The following is a 21,727-nucleotide window of genomic DNA, read 5'->3' as shown; positions in this document are numbered from 1 at the left end:
ATATATATATATATATATATATATATATATACATATACATACATACACACCTACACATATATATATTCACACATAAAACGAACAAAAGAAAAAGGAGGTTTGTAAAAATAGCATAATATCCTTAACCCTCTATAAGATTTGACGGGTCAATCACATCCTCATTGAATCAAAATTTTTTGAAATTCAAATTGAAAGTTAAAAAACATACTTTTACTAAAATAAGAACGACAATAACACGCCCTATATCTTTAACATAAGGTAGACAATTAATTACAAATACATATATCATATATAAATCCCCCAACTATAATAACCGAGATACATAAAAAAAAATACCACAAAGTAATTTTTCTAACTAACGGAAAATTGAAATTTGTAATGATAACTTTAATTATATAGATTTTTATAGAATTAAAAAGTTCGCATATGAAAATTGACACAACAATGAGTATTTACAAATAATACTGAGCAACAAAAAAATTACCAGAGCGGAGACTAACCAATCTTTACTAATTTTGACCCATTGAATTCGAATATGATAATGATTTTTGTTGTTTGGGTCTCCTTCACGAGATATGAGCGTTTAAAAAAATGCGCACTTTTTACAGATTTTTGGCTTTTGCGGTCTTTAATTCAAAATCTAGTATTGCTGTGCTCAAAGTGAGTATTGGAATCAATAGTCAGATGTTTTTTCTATTGATTGTGATTTTTTATTGTTTTAAAATATTTATAATTAATTTTCTAGCGAATTTTAAAAGTCAAAAATATATATTTTTTACGGATTTTTTCTCTGTGCTATTTTGCATTTGCTTGGTTAGTCTTTTATTTCACCACGTTCATAAGGATTGGTTTTCTATCTTCATATTTTTTATTTTTATTTAAACGTACTAACTCGAGCGGTAATTGCTAAGAAAGAATTTCGTTCAGTTTTCGGGAGCGTACACTAGAAGCCTTGGAGCAAGCGAGATGGCAAGTCCGCCACTTATGTGCGTAAGTGGCGGACTCTCGCTTGCCGTCCCCCTTGCAAAAACAATAAAAAATCTAAATAAATAAAAAAAACATCTGACTATTGATTCCAATACTCACTTTGAGCACAGCAATACTAGATTTTCAATTAAAGACCGCAAAAGCCAAAAATCTGTAAAAAGTGCGCATTTTTTTAAACGCTCATATCTCGTAAAGGAGACCCAAACAACAAAAATCATTATCATATTCGAAATCAGTGGGTCAAAATTAGTAAAGATTGGTTAGTATCCGCTCTGGTAACTCAAAAACGTGATTTTTTGTTGCTCAGTGTAATCAAATTATGCGTAGAACTTTTCTATGTCGATTCCAACAAGAACAGGGTTGAGCTGCTAGGATCGAACTTGAAGTATCTTTGACGGTCGACCAGATCTTCCGACAAGAAAATACACCAATTCAAGTTAGGACCGCCGATTAATCAGTCGAGTGTCGATTTCCTCTCACAATTTCTAAATAGATTTTTTTAATAAATGAAATTAAAAATAAAAAAAAAAGTTTTTGAAAAATCGTGATTAAAAAAGTCAACGTTGAGTGCAAAAGAGCTTAAAGGTGTAAAAAAACCTGAAAGTTCCCGTAACTTGAAAATTAACAACCTCTGATCGGAAAACCGTAAGTAAATTATGCATAAACATATGAGGGATACCAAACCATAGCGTTTAAAGTTCCAGAAATCTAAATTTTCAGGAGGCTTAAGACTGTTTAAATAAATAATAATAATGATACACTCATTCTTACAATAATCCAATTTACAAAGCTTAAAAACATTATTTCTGTTTGACTTAATTCACAAATTGTCATCACTTATTTTAATTCGAAATGTTCAGAATCTCGATATAGCAAAATAAACGTATTATATATAGACCACCAGTACTTTTAAATATTGTTAAACGTCAAACATTATATTTCATGTTTTGCGAAATATTTCTCGAAGTGAATAAAAGTGGACTTTTGCGACTTTTAAATATAACGACTCTTTTATTAATAAACTGTAAATCTTTTGCGGGGTATTATAATCATTCAGTGAACAATCGATAAATCTTAAGATATTAGAAAAATAAATATAAAGAAAAAAAAAGTTTTCAGTGGCTATTAAGCGTCATAATAACGATGTCTTGTTACGAACTTCTGACGCGTCGTCACTCTTAATTCAAAGATGCTACCCTAGTCCTGTCATCAGCTTTTGGGTGTTAATCATCTCTAGCAATATTCATCCAGTTAAATAATGTCATAGGGCTCACTAAATATACTGAAATACATACATATTCATCTTTACGATACTGACAGTACAAGTGATAGTGCAATTAATACTTACAACGTTATGACTTGCTACTACATGTTTCTACCACTAGTACGCGGCATTTCAAGATTGTTTTAAGGGTGCAAGTAAAGGCCGACACAAATACCTCCGTCAAATCACGAATACAACGCATTTGAAGCAATGTGACACTTACAACGTTATGGTTACAACCCCTCATATGTAGAAATACAACAATTTGAATTGAATTAGTTAAGTGTATATGTACGCATGCATACGCCTACTTACAAAATTACTCAAATTATAATAACCCGGATGTGTTAACTATTTCGAAATAAAATCAACCGATGCATTAACAATAACCAATCAAGACAATTAGCCTATCAAGACAATTACCTCTTTATTAAAGTCGTCTAAATCCAAATTCAAATAAATTAATTTCACAAATCGACTACAATAATATTTTAATTAAGGAACTAATTATTTGGTGGTTTAAAATAACTAAAATGATTAGTTAAATATTAAGAATAATGATCAGTAATTTAATAAATAAGTGATCAGTTAAATAATATTAATGATCAGTAAATATTCATTTTTCGATCAGTAAATAACAATTTTTCGATCAGTAATTAATTAAATAAGTGATCAGATAAATAATATCAATGATAAGTAAAACCCTATTTATTTAAGATTAAGTTGTAAGATGTTCATAAACATAAAAATACAGCTTACACAACACAAATCCGTGCTCCACTATCACGAGTTTTTAGCTCGCAATTTTACCGATTTAAAATTCAGCACACTTCCAATTAATCCTTTTAAACGAAAACAAAAATAGTGTAGCCAGAACACTATCCCAATAAATATGTTTCAATAGAAAATACTCAATATAAAATAGTATTAACAGTGGGAAAAAATCCCAAGTGAAAATAAGTACTTTTAACTTTTTATTTGAACTGGACGACTATTTAGAGAGATTTGAAAGCTGAAAAGTACTACAAATGAAATATAAAATACCCGACTATAGATTCCAATATACATTTTGAACAGAAAATTTACAGATTTTGAGACAACCACCACCAAGATATAGAAAAATCACGCGATTTAAAAAACATATATATTTCCGAATCTGGAGCCAATCAACATTTTTTATTACCAGATTCGTGTTTACTGGGCATAGATCTACAATAAGAAAAGTCAATCTCGTCTCTGAACCATTTTTCGTGTCGAACATTGTAATTGATCATTTATTTTGAAATCTTATCATTTGGTTTTATATACTGATCATTTCGGTTTAATTACTGCTCATATTATTTAAATATTTATCATTCTATTTAATAACTGATTACATAGCAACTGATCATTTATTATATTCACTGTTCAATCCATTATTTTTAACTACCAAATGGTTTTTTACTGATGAAAATGTGAATTTTTTACTGATCGGTTAAATACAGGCCTTTTAATTATCGCGCTACAGAATTAATACAAACCCGTTAAATAAATCAAAGATGAATAATTGGCACATCATATTTTACTGGTTGACAATTACTGCGACGAGGTTGGCGACAGCACAATGGACGACATCGAAAATACCACGAGAAGTTTACATGAAATTGGTGATGAATCGTTGACGTATTTGTACTTTATGTAATTCATTAATCAAGAGATAGCACTGTAACATTGACCAATAATTACAGCCTGAATTGGCAGAACAATACGGATATTCCGTGAGGCGATATCGAGTAGAAACTCCCGATGGTTACACGTTGACAATGTTTCGTATGAAAGGCGATAGATTGGATGCTGAAAAACTACCAGTACTCCTAGTCCATGGACTTACAGGCAGTGCTGAAGACTTCGTAAGAATGGGACCCAAGCGAAGTTTAGGTAAGAAATTTTAGACTGAATTCAATGACTAAAATCCAAAAGCGATTTTAAAAAATATTCAAAAAACGGCAGCTTTTCTAATGGCCGATGCTGGATATGACGTGTGGCTGGGAAATTTAAGGAGCACCATGTACACATCCCACATTCGTCTCAAGAAAAACGATAAGAAATATTGGAACTTCAGGTAAGAATTTTCCATATCATACGACACATATACATATGTAAATATGTTTAGTGCTGGAGAACTAATAACATAATAATTCCAATGTTTTTTCATAATTGCTATTGTTAAGGCTAACAATTAAATAAAAGGTTACAAGTAGGTCAATACTGCATACTGCATTAACATATTTAATTTGTACGAGAATTCACTTGTGAGAAAGATCATTTGATACAGATGCAACATTAGCATGCATACATATGTATGTATTATATAAGACGCGACTGATTTGCATAGAGTTAAGTTTGGTCTACCTCGTTCCACCAACTTGAAATTTCTCGAGACTCGTTTGCCCAACTTTTTGGTGTACATATTTCGTCGTCAAGTTTGTATATATGTATGTTACAGTCGAAGTGTATTTTCAGTTGTAATAAATGCCAACTGTTGTTTCAGGTAATTCATATTCGATTACAATTCAACAAGTAAATTACATATATGTATATATCTACAAGCGCAAATACACTTTCAACGATGTGCGCCAGTTGTAACATAACAGTTGAGCTTTGACAGCTCTGATATTTTTACGAATGCTATATAATTCAATAATGCGTTAATATTTACTAGATATTGCGTATAAAGGTAATGACTACCGTATTACGATAGCTTTAAGAATGTGTTCAAAACAAAAACAAAAATGTGACTTTCCAACTGAATTTACTAATCGAGTGACGTTTTAACGAAGACCTAACCTCTCCATCTATCCTGGTGTCAACTTATAACTGAACTGTATTTTCAGTTGTAATATATTTTGACCAGTTGGAATGTAATTCACTAAATGAATTAACTTACGTGGGTTAGACGAAATACACATGTACGAAAATGTTTTAAATAGTGAAATAATTTTTATGAAATTAACACAATAACTAAGACATCAACGTTTAAAAATATATAGTAAGAATTCATTTTTCAACCTTTTTAAATATTTAAAATGCGTGTTAATAGCTTAAAAATCTATGAAAGATCACAATATGTCTCGTATATTAAATATATCACACATAAACTCCTGTTCAAACAGACGAAAAGTTGAGTAAACTAGTCTCGAAAAATTGCAATTTGGTAGAATGGAGCGCACAGAGTTAATTTACCATCTTAAGTGAATTATGATGTAACGTGACAAAAAGTGAAGAGCTATCATAACTTAATGTCTTAATCAGCAGTTTAACTTGTCGTTAATTTTATTTTAAAAATTTCAACCGTTCTCTGCTTAATGAAAGCCTTTTCAGTATTTTTTTTTTCATTTTCATTCACTGCGTTTCAGACGTTTCTTTTGAATCATCCATCCAGCATCCATTCGGCTTTTCTTAGATATGTTTATTCTTGTCGCATCAGTTCGTTTAACTGTATATCCTACAAATTGCCACAAATCTACCACATTGATCACACTTTTCAATGAAAAGTTTTCATCCATGTATTCCCATTCTTTTATTTATTCATTTGTATGTACATATGTACATTTAATTTCGACATCACAAAATATAATAATTCCATACACAGTTACGACGAGCACGGAAAATACGATGTGCCAACAATGATGGAGAGAATTCTGAGAGAAACTATTTCTCCTAAGTTACATTATATTGGATTTTCCATGGGTACGACTTCGTATTTCGTAGCCTGTCATCGTAGACCTGATCTGGCAGCAAAGGTGGCCAGCTTTACAGGACTGGCGCCAGTCACCTCAGCTAGTAGACTGATGAAGGAAATTGCACAATGGAGTTATGATAATAATATTGTCGTAAGAAATTAATATTATTTCTAATAATAAAATGTGCTCACACACAAATAAATAATATTTGAAATTTATATCTCAGGCTTTATTGAAAAATGCGAATGTGGATCCATTGTCGTTTCCGAAGGATATTCCAAATCTATCAGATTTTTGCAATTCAAACGATCCGAATAGAGACAATTGCTACACTACAATTTCTTTCTTGATTGTCGGTGAAGACTATGAGCAAGTCGATTGGGTACGACAATAGCGATACGTCCCTGTAATGTCATATACATATACTCGTACATATACAATGCAATTTTATAATTAATTTATATTTTTAGAATAAAACCACTACAATACTCGCAAGACTTCAACCAATTACATTAAAAACATTAGACCATTATCGTCAAATGGGTAAAACAGGTATGTCACATTTTTCTATTCAAAAATGCATGCTATGTATATCGATCGAATTCTTTTCATTTTCTTCTGATTAGGAGCCTTCAGAGAATACGACTGGGGAAAAAAAGAAAATATAAAAAAATACGGATATTCTGCCCCAAAGACGTACAATATTTCGGCAAACATAGCACCAACGACGCTTTTTCACGGAGGAAATGATCTACTCTCCGAACCATCGGTAATATTTTTGTAAAATTTGCTTTTAAAGCAATAATAAAAACATTGAATTCGAATTATGTACGATAATTAATTTTCAAAGTTTCGATTCTAGCTATATTAAAGCGCACACGAAATTGCAATAAATTACTCAATTATTTAATCATAAAACGTTTGATTTCAGGGAAGTGCAAGACTATCGAGAAAACTAAAGAGATCGAATCCTATAGTGATTAGCAAGCTATTGTCACATAAAAAATTCAATCACCTTGATTTTGTGTACGCAAAAGACATTCACAAGTTACTGAACTACGATATTCTAAATATGATCGAAGCGATGTCAAAAATGCGTACCACATTAGACAACAAAATATAAATGAGCCTCTTAAAATTTGCACTCAAACAAATCTTAAACTTAAAACGTTTGCATGCCATTTGAATAATTACAATAAATTTAAATTTTAAGTATTTTCCTGTATTATTTTTATTCTGACTGCGTGCAAATAATTTATAACATGAAAACACACATATAAAATTTAAAGCATATGTGATTATTCGGATGCCAAATTCGCGTCAACAAAATTGATAAAAATTACTAACTTTTTTGAGGTTTTAAAATATTTGGGTTGAGTTGGGTTATTTAAAGGAAGATATTGAAATAGTCCCAATTCAATTTTATCATTTGAATTGCTTCAATATCCCATACGCGATACGGTCTACGCCTAACACGCATACACGAAATATATCGAGCTTAAAATTGTTGAATTATCAGCATAGCTTTATTTAAAAAAATAAATAAATAAAACTCAGCGTTGAAAAAATAAAATAATAATTAACGGAAGTGCCATTTTCCTTTCGGAAAGCACTGAAACTGCAATTACACCTACACCCAAGTGAACATACATACTTATAAATAAAAATGCATATAAACAATATGCAATGCAATCAAGTTCTGCAATTGAATACCAGCACGCACTAACTAGGGTTGTGTTGCTAAGATCGAACTTGAAAACTATTTGGCGGTCAACCGGCTGTTACTTGATCGCTAAACATATCGAATCATTTGCAATTTAACTCCTGATCGATCGGTCGAGTTTCGATTAACACTTATATAATCGGCCTGAAATATACAACCGAAAAAAAAACATTAAAATAGTGTGAATCAATTCAAATATTAAGATAATAATATAAACCTTGTAAAAATATGGAATAGTGCTCGAATTGAAATATTTAAGTCGCAAGTGATTATATCTATAAGAGACACCTAGGAATATTTATACTCATGATCTGTAAGTATTAAATAAATGTTAATACATATATTATACATACATACATATGCATGCTTTAGAAATAGTTTCAAATTAAACGAATTCCGAAATCCCGGATGTGTTCTTTGTCTTTTGAATTAATCACTAATGTTTTTACTTGGCTTCGCTCGGTATTTATATTTGAATATTCATTTGTTTTTTTTATTAAATTGAACGTCACGGATTCTAAATCAACAATCGAAATTTACTTTAAATAAACTTAAAGTGCATACCAACATCGGTAAACCGACTATTGCGCACATTGCGATCGCGCAAACGATATTCGTTGCCACGAAAATCGCGAATACAGAATATCTGGTAACAGAGTTTTCATTCGTTTTCACCGAACCATCATCATGTACAGCCAATCCACTGCTGGATGAAGGCCTCTCCAACATGCTTGCATTCGTTTTTGTTTTACGCAAGTCTTCCATCTCACTTCACATATTTTTCTAATTTAGTCCACCCATCATCTTTGCGGTCTTCTTTCACCCTTTTTGGCTACCATTCCAGCACTTCCTTTGAACCATTCGTCCATTCTTCTAACTGCCTGACCCGCCCATGACCATTTCAATCTCCTCACTCTCACCACTATATCCACTACCATTGTCTTACTTTACACCCATTATCGTTTCCCATATATCCTCGTTATGCCAAGCATACAGCATTCCATACTTATCTGAGTGCATTGAACTTTGTGTAACATTTTAACGTTCAATTTTCAAGTTTCACATCCGTCATCACTGGCAAAACACTTTGAGACAAAGTGGCGTTTTTGATTTAAAAATGGTGTTCATTCACCTAAATGTACTTTATCCTTATCTCAAACGTCTCTTTATCTCCTCTTCTTTACTACCTGACATGTCTATTATTTTCCTTAAATATAAATAATTTCTGACAAATTCTACTGTTTTAACATTTAATGAAATGCTATCAGGCATGCAATAACTATTGAATATTAGTGTGGTTTTATATACGTTAATTTTTAGTCCTATTTTCCAACTTTCCATGTCCAGCTGGGAATTAAATTTAAATTAAACTTTTAATATAAATAAACGATTTCGTGTGTTACAGATATGAATAGGAATTAAATAATAATAGTCGAATGTTCGGATTAAGTAGAACACAATCAAAGATGAGGACTTCATATATAACCGTTTACTGGTTGATAGCCTTTGGCTCGATTTTGACGATAGCACAATCTCTGAATCTACCGAAAGAAGCTTTCATGGAATTGGTGATGAATCGTTGATGTATTTTTTGTGTAAATTTGGTAATCCGTTCAGTTAGAAATGACATTATAAGATTAGTCTGTTACAGCCGGAATTAGCGTCCCAATACGGTTATATGGTAAGGACATATCTAGTGGAAAGTCCTGACGGTTACAGGATAAAAATTTTCCGAATAAATGGCGACCATTTCGATCCCGAAAAGCTACCCGTTCTCATGGTCCACGGACTCGCAGGAAGTGCTGAAGACTTCGTAAGAATGGGACCAAAACGAAGTTTAGGTAAAGAATAGATAGACCATCTAAAGTCTAATACTAAAACATAAAATATTTTGAGAACACTTTCATTGGCAGCTTTTCTGATGGCCGACGAAGGCTATGACGTGTGGCTGGGAAATTTAAGGGGCAACACATATACATCTCACATTAGTCTCAAGAAAAGCAGCACGAAATTTTGGAACTTTAGGTAAGATAGTTGCGCATTAAATGACTTTGATGTATTTTACGTCGGGAAATTAATTGTCGTCATTGCAATGATATTCCACAATTAGTTACTACCTTGTTAATGTAAATAAAATCAATTAAAGCTGTGAAGGTAACTTACTAGGTCATTACTAAAGAGATAACACTATAATGTTATGAGACTTACTATCATATAACAATTACTCATAAACAAATACGCTACATTTAATAAAGCCTGCAGACTGAAATCTCTAAAATCAAGAAAAAAAATTCTATATCACCATAGTTATACCAATTCAAAATGTAATGTTAGTCTTCAAACACATTTATACTGATATATACATAATAAACAGGCCAAAACATTGTAGTACTTAGTATACATTCTCAATTGATTTAATTGCGTGCAGTTATGACGAGCATGGAAAATATGATGCGCCCTTAATGATCGAGAAAGTCCTGGAAGAAACTGATTCTCCAAAGCTGCACTACATAGGATTTTCCATGGGCACGACTACTTATTTCGTAGCCTGTCATCGTAGACCTGATGTGGCAGCAAAGATTGCCAGTTTTACGGGGTTAGCACCAGTGACCTCACTGAATTCAATGATGAAAGAAATATCAACATTAGCCTATAGCATGAACGTACCCGTACGAAGCTAATATCTAATATATAAATAAATATGGTAATATATTTGGATATGAAAATAATTTTTGAATTGTGTCTTAGAAAATGTTGAGAGCTTTGAACATAGATCCAGTTTCGGTACCAAAGGATATTCAATACATTTTAGCATCAGAATTTTGCACCCCAACAGATGCAAAAAAAGACAATTGCTACACTAAAATGTCTTTTCCATTTGTTGGTGAAGATTATGAACAGGTCGATTGGGTGAGACAAAACAAAACATTCATATAAACTTGTTATCTGGTCACCTTTTTATTTATCCCATAATAATTGTATTGAAGAAGTCCAACTAAAATTTATTAAATCCTTACGCTACCGTTTTCCTACCAACGCCCATACTACTGTTCTCGATATTTTAAAAATCCTATCCTTTAACAATCTATCTGTCAGGCGACGACTCGCTGATGCTACATTATTTTTTAAGCTCCTAAATGGTTTCCTTGATTGTTTCGATTTACTGAGTAAGGTTGGTTTCAGGATCCCAGTTAGATATTAATTTGTTATATTTATTCTTTATTTATATGAATTTCTACATCAGAGGCCTGTTGATTTTTCAATAAATAAATAAATATAAATTTTCTATTAATTTAGGATTTAATAAATCATTTTAAACTTTTAGAATAAAACCAGTACAATAATCGCAAGACTTCAACCTGTGTCACTAAAACAATTAGATCATTATGCACAAATGGCTCTCACAGGTACGTTTAGTTGTTATTGTTCTTTTTTAAATAAATTACACTCATCGGAAATTATTATTTGTTTGGTAAGGAGCCTTTCGAGAATATGACTGGGGAACAGAAGAAAATATGAAAAAATATGGATACCCATCGCCAATACAATATGATCTAACAGCAAATATAGCGCCAACGATGCTTTTTTACGCAGAAAATGATCCACTGGCCGATCCAGTGGTAAGATAAATCCAAAATGTGAAGTTATATTATAAACTAAATGTATTACGCCATCGTATTATTCTATGTTTCAGGGGGCTGTAAGGTTAACCAGAATGTTGAAAACAAAGAATCAAAGGGTAATTAGAAAGCGAATGGCATATGATAAATTCAATCACCTAGATTTCGTATATGCAAAAGATGTTCACACACTGCTGAATTATGATGTTATTAAAATGATCAAAATGATGTCAAAATTATTCGACACTAAAAAATAGTGCATTACGAGAATAATAAATGTGAAAAAAACCCTATTTCAAAATGGTTGACAGAAATTTTAAAAACCATGTAAATATTGAATATTGCTTTTAGTAAAATTGTGTAATGTATAATAATATTTAAATGCATTAAATACACACATAATATATTCCTTGTAAATAAAAAAAACCGTTGTATTTATTAACACAGAACGAAACTATTGTGTATCAAATATACAAAATACAAATTTGCAGTCATATACTGGAGATAATATGTTTGTATAAAAGTTGGAATTAATATTAGATTGTTATGCAGAAAAAATAATCAAGGTGACCAAGTGTAATAGGTATCTATAATACATACATATGTCACAGTCCAAGTGTGCATTTCGTTCCTTTATGAATATAGTAGTTTGTTCATACACGAACCAATCTGTACACAATAGAACAAATTGAGAAACGAACTAGTTTATTTGTGCCCAAACTATTAGGCATATAAATAATATATAAGTATTCTCAATCGATTGTCCCATCCTCTATGTTTGTATATACATACATATGCTTACCCTGGGTTGCAATATTTTAAATATCAGAGGAAACAGGAAATATGGCAATGATAACTTTGACTGTTAGCGCTTAAACTAAAACCAATAGTTCGTGTATGAACCAAGAAAGTTCATGAACGAACCAGAGTAATCACTTGGACATAAACATATTGTATACAATAAGACAATTTTACAATATATGTATGAACTTGTGATATATATTTGTTGGTCATATTTGATATGTATATCTATGCAAGTAATAATTTCATTTAAAAAAAATATTCACTAAATAAAACAAAAAATGTTATCATATCAGCATTGCTAGAAAAAAATATTATATGTATATTTTTTATCATAAAATCGATATTCTAATCACAACTAATCTACATATTGTATTAAAAGTACAATAGGTGCACAAACTTTTACATTACATTACAAACCACTATTATGTTTGGAGTTAAATAAGTACAGTGTACTCTCAATTATCCGGGTGCAGATTATCTAGTTAGCGTATTATCCGCTTGAAAAATATGAATTAATTTTTAAAATTAATTAAATTTTGTTCTTATATGATAATGAGACTCACTGATTGATTGCGACCGTAAACATGCGTGTTATTTGAAATAAATGATGTCACACAGAAATGTTTTTCGTTCCCCTTTTAAAAGTTTTTTACTATTGCGTCAGTTCTTTCAGTCGCTTTTGATCATCGAAGAAGTAACAAGTGCGTGTATTCAGAGCAGATTTTTTCAAATATACCTATTTTTAATTATTATCAATCATAATACTTTGTGTATGAAATTATTTTCTTTGCTATTAACTCGAAAATATTTCAGATTTACATACCTGTTCGAAATATAGTGAAACAAAAAAATAAGTTAGAGGCGTTGGCGAGTGATTGTGATAGTTCTGCAGGTCCTTCAAACCGAAAAAGTATGAAAATGTCAAGATACGAAGATTTGGTTGCAACTATACTCATATACACAGTTAAATCAAAAATGAGCAGAAGGAATACCAATTAGCGGTCAAATGTGTATGGAAACAGCCAAGTTTTTCCATGAAAAATTAGGATTAGTAGACAACTTCAATGCTTCATCTGGCTGGTTGACTAGATTTTTTTTATATTTTGGCAACAGTAGTACTAACTATAGGTACTAACGGCCACACATCTGCTCAACTATAAGCGTTTTTCTTAATAAATAATGAGTATTAAAATTATCAAACAAAAATTTGTATTGTTAATATGATATTATACTCGAAACCAAGTCAAAATTTGATGATTCGGATTATCCGTGCTTTTAAATTATCCGTGCCCTTCCTCCCCAGCATTAGCCTGGATAATTGAGAGTGTACTGTATTAAGCAAAAATGTTTTAACGACCAATTTCTTGACGATTAAAACGTCAAGGAAACATAATTCAACTATGTTGATACCAGAATTCACAATAAATATTAAAGCATCGAGTTACTCATAGATTTTTGATTTGTGACTAATTACTATATATATTGAAAAGAGTCCATTATTCTTTGATAAATGCAATTCAATTATATTAAGCCTTAACATAGCAAGGGTAGATAAGCTGTGAAATATTATAATACGATATTAAACTGTTGCTTGTGAAAAACCATTGTGTGTATCATCATATTCAAAAGCAACCGTACTTTCATAAATAAAACAAATAAATCAAATCGATGAAACTATCCCCTATTGAAAATAATTTTCTACTCCCTTTTTTGTGATTGAGGAAACAATAAGTCACAATTTTTTTTAACGACAGCTTTTATAATTCGATGAAGGAATTTGAGCCATTCTGTTAAATAAGTAATTCTAACACAATTATTATATGAGCAAATGGTGAAGATATTTTTCAGGGGGTAAAAGTGGTAACTAAAACAAATGTTTATACCGACATATGTATGTATAATATAACAATTTATTTGATAAGTAAACAATGTTATCCATAAAAACATTGTTTCAAATCTTCGAAAGTCAAATAAAATATGTAGAAAAAAGACGAACCTTTTCGTTATTCATCATGAAGCAATATATTACGACGTTCACGTCCGGTTGAAAATTAAGATTTCGTTTCGACGATGAATGGAACTGATCAAAGAACAACTCGGTACCATCTGCAAAATTTCCCCACATGTTTTAAAGCCTGTCGCCATCTGTGAATAAAAGCTCTCGTTAAAAACCGCAATAATAGTGTCAACAGCTAGTATGCTTCCATAGGCGTTTCTAGAAATGCACAACTTAATATTTACTTCAATGCGGCATGACAATTACGCTACGATCGCCAAAAAAAAAAAAAACAATCATATGACATGAGATAAAAGGAAGAATATTTAAAGGTTAAAATTAAAAGAAGTAGTACACAGCGAAATAAACAAAGTGGAGGTAATTCCAAAGTTTTTAGCGGGCTTTGGGGCGATCTAGGAAGCCTGGATCTGATCCACACTTGAAGGGTTTCCAAGGGAGTGGGGAGCCAGGGGCGGAACACTCATAGGGGGTCACTCATTGTCATCGCTTGACATCACCGCACCTTCCTGTCAAACGAGTAAACGTCAACAGAGGACATGCAGGGGCTCCGAGGCGAGGGGTTTTCACCTGAAAGCAAGGCGATGCGGGCCGCGAGGGGCTCCTCGGGCTGCGCCCCGCCAATTCGCTCTTTTCAAATATGTGCGCTGACGTCCGCGCGTTGCCACTCTCAAAAATTGTAAACTGTGTGACTTTTTTAATTGACCGCCATTCGTGGCCTAAACACTCATGCCGCACAACCTCTAGCAAATTCAAAATTCTAATTTTGTTTTTTTTATTGTTACATTTAAATTATTCTAGATTTTGTTTAAAGTATACCAATCGGTGCTAATTTTGTGGCATCGTAATTGTAAGTATAAAATTTGAAAACATTTTATTTAATTTTCGAACCAACCTTTAAAGGTCAGTTCATACCTATCCAGCACGACCCGTTTCCTGCAGGTGTCATACAAGTGTGAATAGTATTCTTTGGTACATTCTATATGGACGCGCATGAATGCGTAAATGCGCATATGCGAATGGAGTATGAATACGTCCATATAATGTACCAAAGAATACTATCCGCACTTGCATGACACCTGCAGGATACGGGTCGTGCTGGATAGGTATGAACAGACCTTAATGCATTGTTTTTCATGCTACTTACATGCATAGTTGTACTTCGATTAACTCTCTGACTTTCTCTCATGAATAAATTCTTTCTATATTATATATGACATTAGAATCAATATCGCAAAACTAATATTATTATGTAATAAAGGATGTTTTTGCATGTTTCGAGCTTAGGATAATATGCATAGAACCAAGCGATACTAGGTGTCTACACAATTCAATATTCCAGTCCTTTCATTGTTATAAAAACATATTCATGCATAATTATTTCAAATCTCATTATGTAGATTTTGTAATTCACTTATCTCTACCGTTGAAACTTATCCCAGTGTATGTATATCATTTAAACTCTTGAATATATTTAATTTAGATAAAACAATAAAATTGATTAATTTTAAATATTCGGTAAAACTAATGGACAAATATATTCTTTTGTATTATTTCATATGATTTTCATTTTTTTACGTAATTTATACGGTTCGGTGATTATTTCACATAAAGTGATCTCGCACGCGTCACTAAAATCTCGATTACAGAACATGTCACTTGAAAGTTTCATACATCGAACTATCATACTAACGAGAGCTCGAGTGCCAAATATTCTATATTTGCAATTTTCGTGGTAACGATTGTCGTGTGGGCGATCACAAAGTTCATAATAATCTGTTTACTAATGTACAGATTTGTTATTTAGAGTTGGCGCCAACAAATGCGATTGTGTTGTATCGGTCAATAGGTGTATAGCATGCTGTTAAACTGCATTAAATAATAAAAAGCCGCTCTGTCTCTTTCGGGTTCTTCTGTGCGAGTAGGAAAACGTGCCAAATTTCAGTAACAGACCTGTATGCATGTACGTAGTTATGAATTGAAATTAAAAAAGAGAAAGTTCTCGAAATTCTTAGTATTAATCACGATTTAAATTGAACGATCAATTTATAGGGGGGTTGAAGGTTTTGGACCGTTTCCCAGCCTATGGAAATTCAGTTGAATTTTGAAGAGGATCTTTATTACTCGATTGATACAGGTGTATTTGTATGTACAGCGAAGTAGGTAAAGGATTCACTGGAACGAGCTAGGTCGAGTTCCTGAAGCTCACTGGCATCTGGGGACGATGCACTGGTTTATAAAGGTGTTGCTTGAGCATCGCGTAGCTGGGCTGGTGAGATCACGTTCTGGAAGATTTTGACGGGGTCGAGGTCTTCCTTTGTGTTCGAGGTTCGATGCGTAGTTGCGTAGCTCCTTGGGATTTCCCGTGTACTCGTGATTGCGTATCTGGAGCGAGTATTTCGGCCACGGCTAACTTTCGTGTACGAGAAGAGGACACGATGATGTCATTTGTACAGATTAAGTTCGATGAGGGAAATAAGTGATATCACAAGTCGTGCTATATCTCTACAAATTAATGGTTGAAATAACCGTGTACAATAATAAAAGAACAAGTTCCGAAGCTATTTTTTTTTCAAAATTTTAAAATTTTCTTTCGAAGTGAAATGCAAAAATGAATCATCGCTTTTGAAATCCGTACGATTCTTCGGACACATCACCGATTGAAGTGTCCCAAAAGGCGTGGGTCTATGTGTATGCGGTTGTAGTTTCGAAAGCCGTAATCGAGGAAAACAAAGAAGCGTCGGTGCCGTTGCGGTTGCGGTAGTGGCTAGCGTGCAGTTGGCGTAGTGACGGCGTGGCGCGTGCCGGGTGTCGGCCTGCGTCTCTGCGGTGTGTTGTCGGTTTCAAAAGTGACACTCGTAGAGGGCGCTGCGAGCGGCCGCGCTGCGGACCAACACAAGCTTGTCACTCGGTTGGCGGCGAGAGCGAGACGGGGCGAGGCGGCGGGTGAGCGAGTGCGAGCGAGGCGGCGATAGAGCGCGCGCGGCCCGCTGCTCGAGATCGCACTCCGGGGTATTTACAAGGTGGGAGCCGTGCATGGCGGCGCGGCGGCTATGGTGAGCACAGGCGGTGGCGGCGGAGGCGGCGGGGGCGCAGGCGGGGGCGCAGGTGGGGGCGCAGGTGGGGGCGGGGGCGGGGGCGGGTGCGCCCAGGCTCTGCCCGGCGCGGTGCTGAAATGGCGCAAAGTGTGTTACCCGACGGGGCCGCAGCCGAGGCCCCGGCACGGCCACCGAGCCGTGGCCATCAAAGACCTGATGATCGTGTTCGGGGGCGGGAACGAGGGCATCGTGCACGAGCTGCACGTGTTCAACACCACCACCAACCAGTGGTTCGTGCCCGTGACGAAGGGCGAGGTGCCGCCCGGGTGCGCCGCCTACGGGTTCGTGGTGGACGGCACGCGCCTGCTGGTGTTCGGCGGGATGGTGGAGTACGGCAAGTATTCGGACGACCTGTACGAACTGCAGGCCGCGCGCTGGGAGTGGCGCCGCCTGCAGCCCAGGGCGCCCCCTCGCCACCCCGCGCCCTGCCCGCGCCTCGGCCACAGCTTCACCCTCCTCAACGGGCGCGTCTTCCTCTTCGGCGGGCTGGCTAACGAGAGCGAGGACCCCAAGAACAACATCCCGCGCTATCTCAACGACCTGTACACCCTGGAGCTGAGCGGGGGCGGAGCGCCCTCGTGGGAGGCTCCGGTCGCCAGCGGGGCGGCGCCGCCCCCTCGCGAGTCCCACTCGGGAGTCGCCTACACGGACCGGCGCACCGGCCGCTCGGCTCTCATCATCTACGGCGGAATGAGCGGCTCTCGGCTCGGCGATCTGTGGCTTCTGGACGCGGACGCTCTGGCCTGGTCTCGGCCCGAGCTGGGCGGCCCCCAACCCCTTCCGCGCTCTCTCCACACGGCCACCGTCATCGGCTCTCGAATGTACGTCTACGGCGGCTGGGTGCCTCTGGTGGCCGACGACTCCAAGGCCACTCACGAAAAAGAATGGAAATGCACCAACACCCTCGCCTCGTTGGATCTAGAGCGGATGCGCTGGGACGACATCTCTCTAGACAAGTACGAAGAGAGCGTGCCGAGAGCCAGGGCCGGACATTCCGCCGTGGCCATTCAGACGCGCCTCTATATATGGTCGGGCCGCGATGGATATCGCAAGACCTGGAACAATCAAATCTGCTGCAAAGACCTTTGGTTCTTAGAGGTCGGCCCACCGACGGCCGCGGGGCGCGTACAACTAGTCCGCGCCGGCACTCAGTCGCTCGAAGTGAGCTGGCCGCCTCTCAACACGATAACCACCTATTTATTACAGCTTCAACGTTGCGGCGCCGTACCTCCGCGCACACCCGAACCCCCCGCGGCCGCTCCCATTTCCGCTCCGACTCCTATCCCGATATCACTTCCGTCAGCGTTACCTCCGACTGCGCTTTCCAGTCCGGTCAGGCCGCGGATATCCACCCCTCTTCCGGCAGCTGCACCCCCCACACCTCGCTTCGTCCAAGTAAAAGCCCCGGCTGCCGGACTTCCCGTCAAATTAGGCTCCAATGTCCCCGTAAAACTATCCACCACTTCTGTCCCGTTAAAACTTACAGCGGCCAACATACAAGGAAAGCTTACAAACACTACATCCACACTTTCGGGAAAAGTTGCCGGCAACGTCCCGATCAAACTGACGGCCACTACCCTGCCGATGAAGATCGGAACTTCTAACGTGTTAGTGAAAACGGCCGCCGGACTTCCGATTCAAACTACCGGTACTATCAGCCTTCAAGGTAAACTGTCGAGCGGTATGCCGATGAAAATCAACACGAGCAACCTGCCCGTGATGTCCGGCACTACAAACTTGACCGCCCAATCGGGCAACATTCACATGAAGACCCCCGTTTATAAGATTGTGACGGCGGGTAACAAGACGACTCAAATGATAAGCATGGACGGTGGGCAGATGCAAACAGCGCAGTTGGCGGGGGGGACTGTTCCGACTTCGCTGGTGAGTACGACGGGAAGTACGGTGTTGAGACAGACTACCGGAGGCGGCGGAATACCCGTCATAATAAAGAAATCGGCCGGAATGACCAATCAGACGACGGGACAGCCGCAGTACGTCGCCCTCGTGAAAACGTCCACCGGAATGACAGTGGCGATGCCGAAAGTAGCCATGGTACAGAACAGATTACCGGCCTCGTCGGGTCAGACTATACAGGGCCAGACTTCTCACGGCCTGGCGCCCGGTGCTACAATAGTAAAACTTGTGTCAGCCAACACGGTCGGTGGTAACAAATTTATAACATTACCGCCCAACATGCTACATTTAGGGAAACCTGGTCCCGGAGGCAAACAGACTATTGTGATAGCCAAGTCCGCTACGCAAACCAATCCGACGAATCCTCCACCTCAGTGAGACGCATATTTCCGCAAAACGTGTGAACAAAGATAGTCTGTCGGCCGATCCTCGGGGCGTGTTTATTTTTTGTGACGAAAACTGAATTTGAACATTTTAGTCTTAATCAGTGACAAGTTACTGTATATTGTAAATGAATGTTAACGTTTAAGTATATATACATTTTAACACAACTCATTCATTTATAGTTAGTTACTTGTTTCTTATAATTTAGTGCTATATATGCTGTAATATTATTTAATTCATCCTGGACGATTCTGCCTGCCAAATGTTAAATTATTATGATTTGCTCGTATGATAACAAAAAAGTTCCACTATCAGTTTTAAAATTAACGATGTTATGTTACATTCGTAGAGTAAATATTATTAAGCAACTGAAACAAATTGTACAATTTAAAAATAAGATATCCACGTTGTTATACCGTATAGTTTTTCTTTTATATCCAATATTTGATTGCTACTCGGGCAGAATTATTTTAATAAAGTTACTTTCGATTACGTACATATTTTATTGTTATATAAGATTCTTCTCAAAATTAATTGTAACACCCAATTTGGAACGTATATATGATTTTTTTGTAAATGATTAAAAACTTAGAATACATTCTCTTTACATGTGTGTGCATGCACATATTCTCATGTGTGTGTAATGTCTAGATAAATTCAAATTGTTAACGTATTATTTTTATTATAAATATTTTCCATGGTACAGTTGATTATTTTATTTTATCGTTAAATTTAAATCATTAAGTCTTTTTAAAAAAAAATAAAAAACATTTTTCACGGCAAAAATTTATATCGCGATGCTTACTTGGTAAGTAGTTAATTTTATAAATGTATGAAACGATTTATTAAAAAAAAATCCTTTTTTTTTTTTTTAAGAGAAGGTAAATTCAGTGTACGCTGATATATAAAAAAAATCATCAAGTGGTAAATAAATAGCATTTGTTTGTAAGTTTATTTCCTTCAATAAGACATAATCGGAAATTTTATTTTAAAAGATAATATAAAAAGTATATTTAAAATGTTAATAAACGTTTTGACATCGAGCCTCAATTAAGTTTTTATTAAATAGCACATTTACTTGACACTCCTATTTTACCTTTATATTTTCCCGTAAGTCAATTTGCAAAAGTTTGATGCCTACAAAAGTACAATGAACTGTAGCTGACAACAGATTTGGCCGCAATATAAAAATTATTCTGATAACACTTCTAGTGCAATGTCAACCCCGAGAAGGGTTGAAGGGTTTCTATGTAATCTCAATGGATTCATATCAATCTCAACTATGTGCCCAATTTTTGTTGATACTTACGTTTTTTTCTTTATGTTTGGGCACAATAATAAAATTGTTAACTGGTTAAATGGCATGTGTGTGAATGAAACAGTGTGCATGTATATATATGCAGTGACACTTTTGTATGATGATACAAATGTATTGCAGCATGTCGTTCAACTATATTTTTGTGAAATGATTGGCCAAATATTGTAATTATGATAATAATCATAAGTATTCATCTCATTAAATAATTTATCCCCAGTATGTATGAATATGTCTTACATAGTGTTTTTAAATCTGTCTCTTGAAATCTCTCAATCTTCACATGCATCTTTCAATTGGTCATTGATTGTACTATTGAATGTCAACTTACACAACTTAACGTTTATTTTTTTTTACATTTCACAATTTGAATTGATTGATGCTTTATTTTTCTCAAACTCTTTTTCCCTGTAATATTTATTCAAAAGTTGACTCTTAAAAATATCCACTGTGTATTTTTCACTCTTACCATTTATCATTTATTATTGTACACTGTATTATCAAATTAAATTAGTTTATAAATAATAAAAAATGTGTATATAATAGATTTTATTGTAGAATATTTTTCATAGAAAACGTAGATTGAAGAAAATTCATCAAAAGCTTCATATTGTGTTATTGTTAAGGATTTTTCATTTCAATAAATAGCTTTATTAATAAAAACTATTTTTTTAATATTTTATTGGATCCTAATTTTCCCCTACATTTTATTTAATCATCAGTATAGTTCGCTGGTTGCGCTAATGCTAACCGGGTTCCAAGCCTTGGGTTGACCTTTATTGAAGAGATTTTATTCGGAGTATTTCTGCAGTGTTACTGGTCAGAATTGGATATTTGTGAATCGCAAGTCCATCGTTTCGTATAAGTTGCTAATTTATC

At 35.4% G+C, this 21,727-nt stretch overlaps 4 protein-coding genes across 6 annotated transcripts in view; 3 read left to right on the top strand and 1 right to left on the bottom strand.

Annotated features, from left to right (window-relative positions):
- crm (cramped chromatin regulator) overlaps positions 1 to 14,856 on the bottom strand; it is a 36,865-nt gene extending 22,009 nt beyond the window's left edge. The window contains exons 1-2 of the mRNA XM_077437084.1: positions 14,705 to 14,856; positions 14,117 to 14,265 (exon numbers count right to left, since the gene is read on the bottom strand). Of these exons, the coding sequence (XP_077293210.1) occupies positions 14,117 to 14,245 (129 nt within the window). The 5' untranslated portion in view covers positions 14,246 to 14,265; positions 14,705 to 14,856. The remainder of the gene's footprint in view (positions 1 to 14,116; positions 14,266 to 14,704) is intronic.
- On the top strand, positions 1,332 to 8,009 carry LOC143916156 (lipase 1-like). 2 transcript variants are annotated; one of them, XM_077437090.1, is made up of 9 exons: positions 1,332 to 1,632; positions 3,736 to 3,897; positions 3,979 to 4,168; positions 4,241 to 4,352; positions 5,883 to 6,123; positions 6,200 to 6,355; positions 6,444 to 6,525; positions 6,600 to 6,742; positions 6,905 to 8,009. In XM_077437090.1, the coding sequence occupies exons 2-9, from the start codon at positions 3,790 to 3,792 to the stop codon at positions 7,094 to 7,096; spliced, it is 1,224 nt and encodes a 407-aa protein (XP_077293216.1). In that variant the 5' UTR covers positions 1,332 to 1,632; positions 3,736 to 3,789; the 3' UTR covers positions 7,097 to 8,009. The 2 variants fall into 2 exon arrangements, with proteins under 2 accessions (XP_077293216.1, XP_077293215.1); XM_077437089.1 differs by having other exon boundaries at positions 1,340 to 1,632; positions 3,759 to 3,897.
- On the top strand, positions 7,393 to 11,730 carry LOC143916157 (lipase 1-like). 2 transcript variants are annotated; one of them, XM_077437092.1, is made up of 9 exons: positions 7,393 to 8,009; positions 9,102 to 9,264; positions 9,348 to 9,537; positions 9,610 to 9,721; positions 10,125 to 10,365; positions 10,445 to 10,606; positions 11,022 to 11,103; positions 11,174 to 11,316; positions 11,391 to 11,730. In XM_077437092.1, the coding sequence occupies exons 2-9, from the start codon at positions 9,133 to 9,135 to the stop codon at positions 11,571 to 11,573; spliced, it is 1,245 nt and encodes a 414-aa protein (XP_077293218.1). In that variant the 5' UTR covers positions 7,393 to 8,009; positions 9,102 to 9,132; the 3' UTR covers positions 11,574 to 11,730. The 2 variants fall into 2 exon arrangements, with proteins under 2 accessions (XP_077293218.1, XP_077293219.1); XM_077437093.1 differs by having other exon boundaries at positions 7,919 to 8,009; positions 9,338 to 9,537.
- Positions 14,857 to 17,187: 2,331 nt separating the features above from the next.
- Positions 17,188 to 21,501, top strand: LOC143915866 (uncharacterized). Its single transcript, XM_077436687.1, has one exon. It carries the CDS (start codon positions 17,188 to 17,190, stop codon positions 19,525 to 19,527), a length of 2,340 nt encoding a protein of 779 aa, XP_077292813.1. The 3' UTR covers positions 19,528 to 21,501.
- Positions 21,502 to 21,727: the final 226 nt, after the last annotated feature.

This window comes from Arctopsyche grandis, chromosome 8 (genome assembly GCF_051622035.1).
Source record: "Arctopsyche grandis isolate Sample6627 chromosome 8, ASM5162203v2, whole genome shotgun sequence".
Classification (NCBI taxonomy): domain Eukaryota; kingdom Metazoa; phylum Arthropoda; class Insecta; order Trichoptera; family Hydropsychidae; genus Arctopsyche; species Arctopsyche grandis.
The sequence above is the reverse complement of the archived record's forward strand: the minus strand, read 5'-3'. Positions and strand labels throughout refer to the sequence as shown.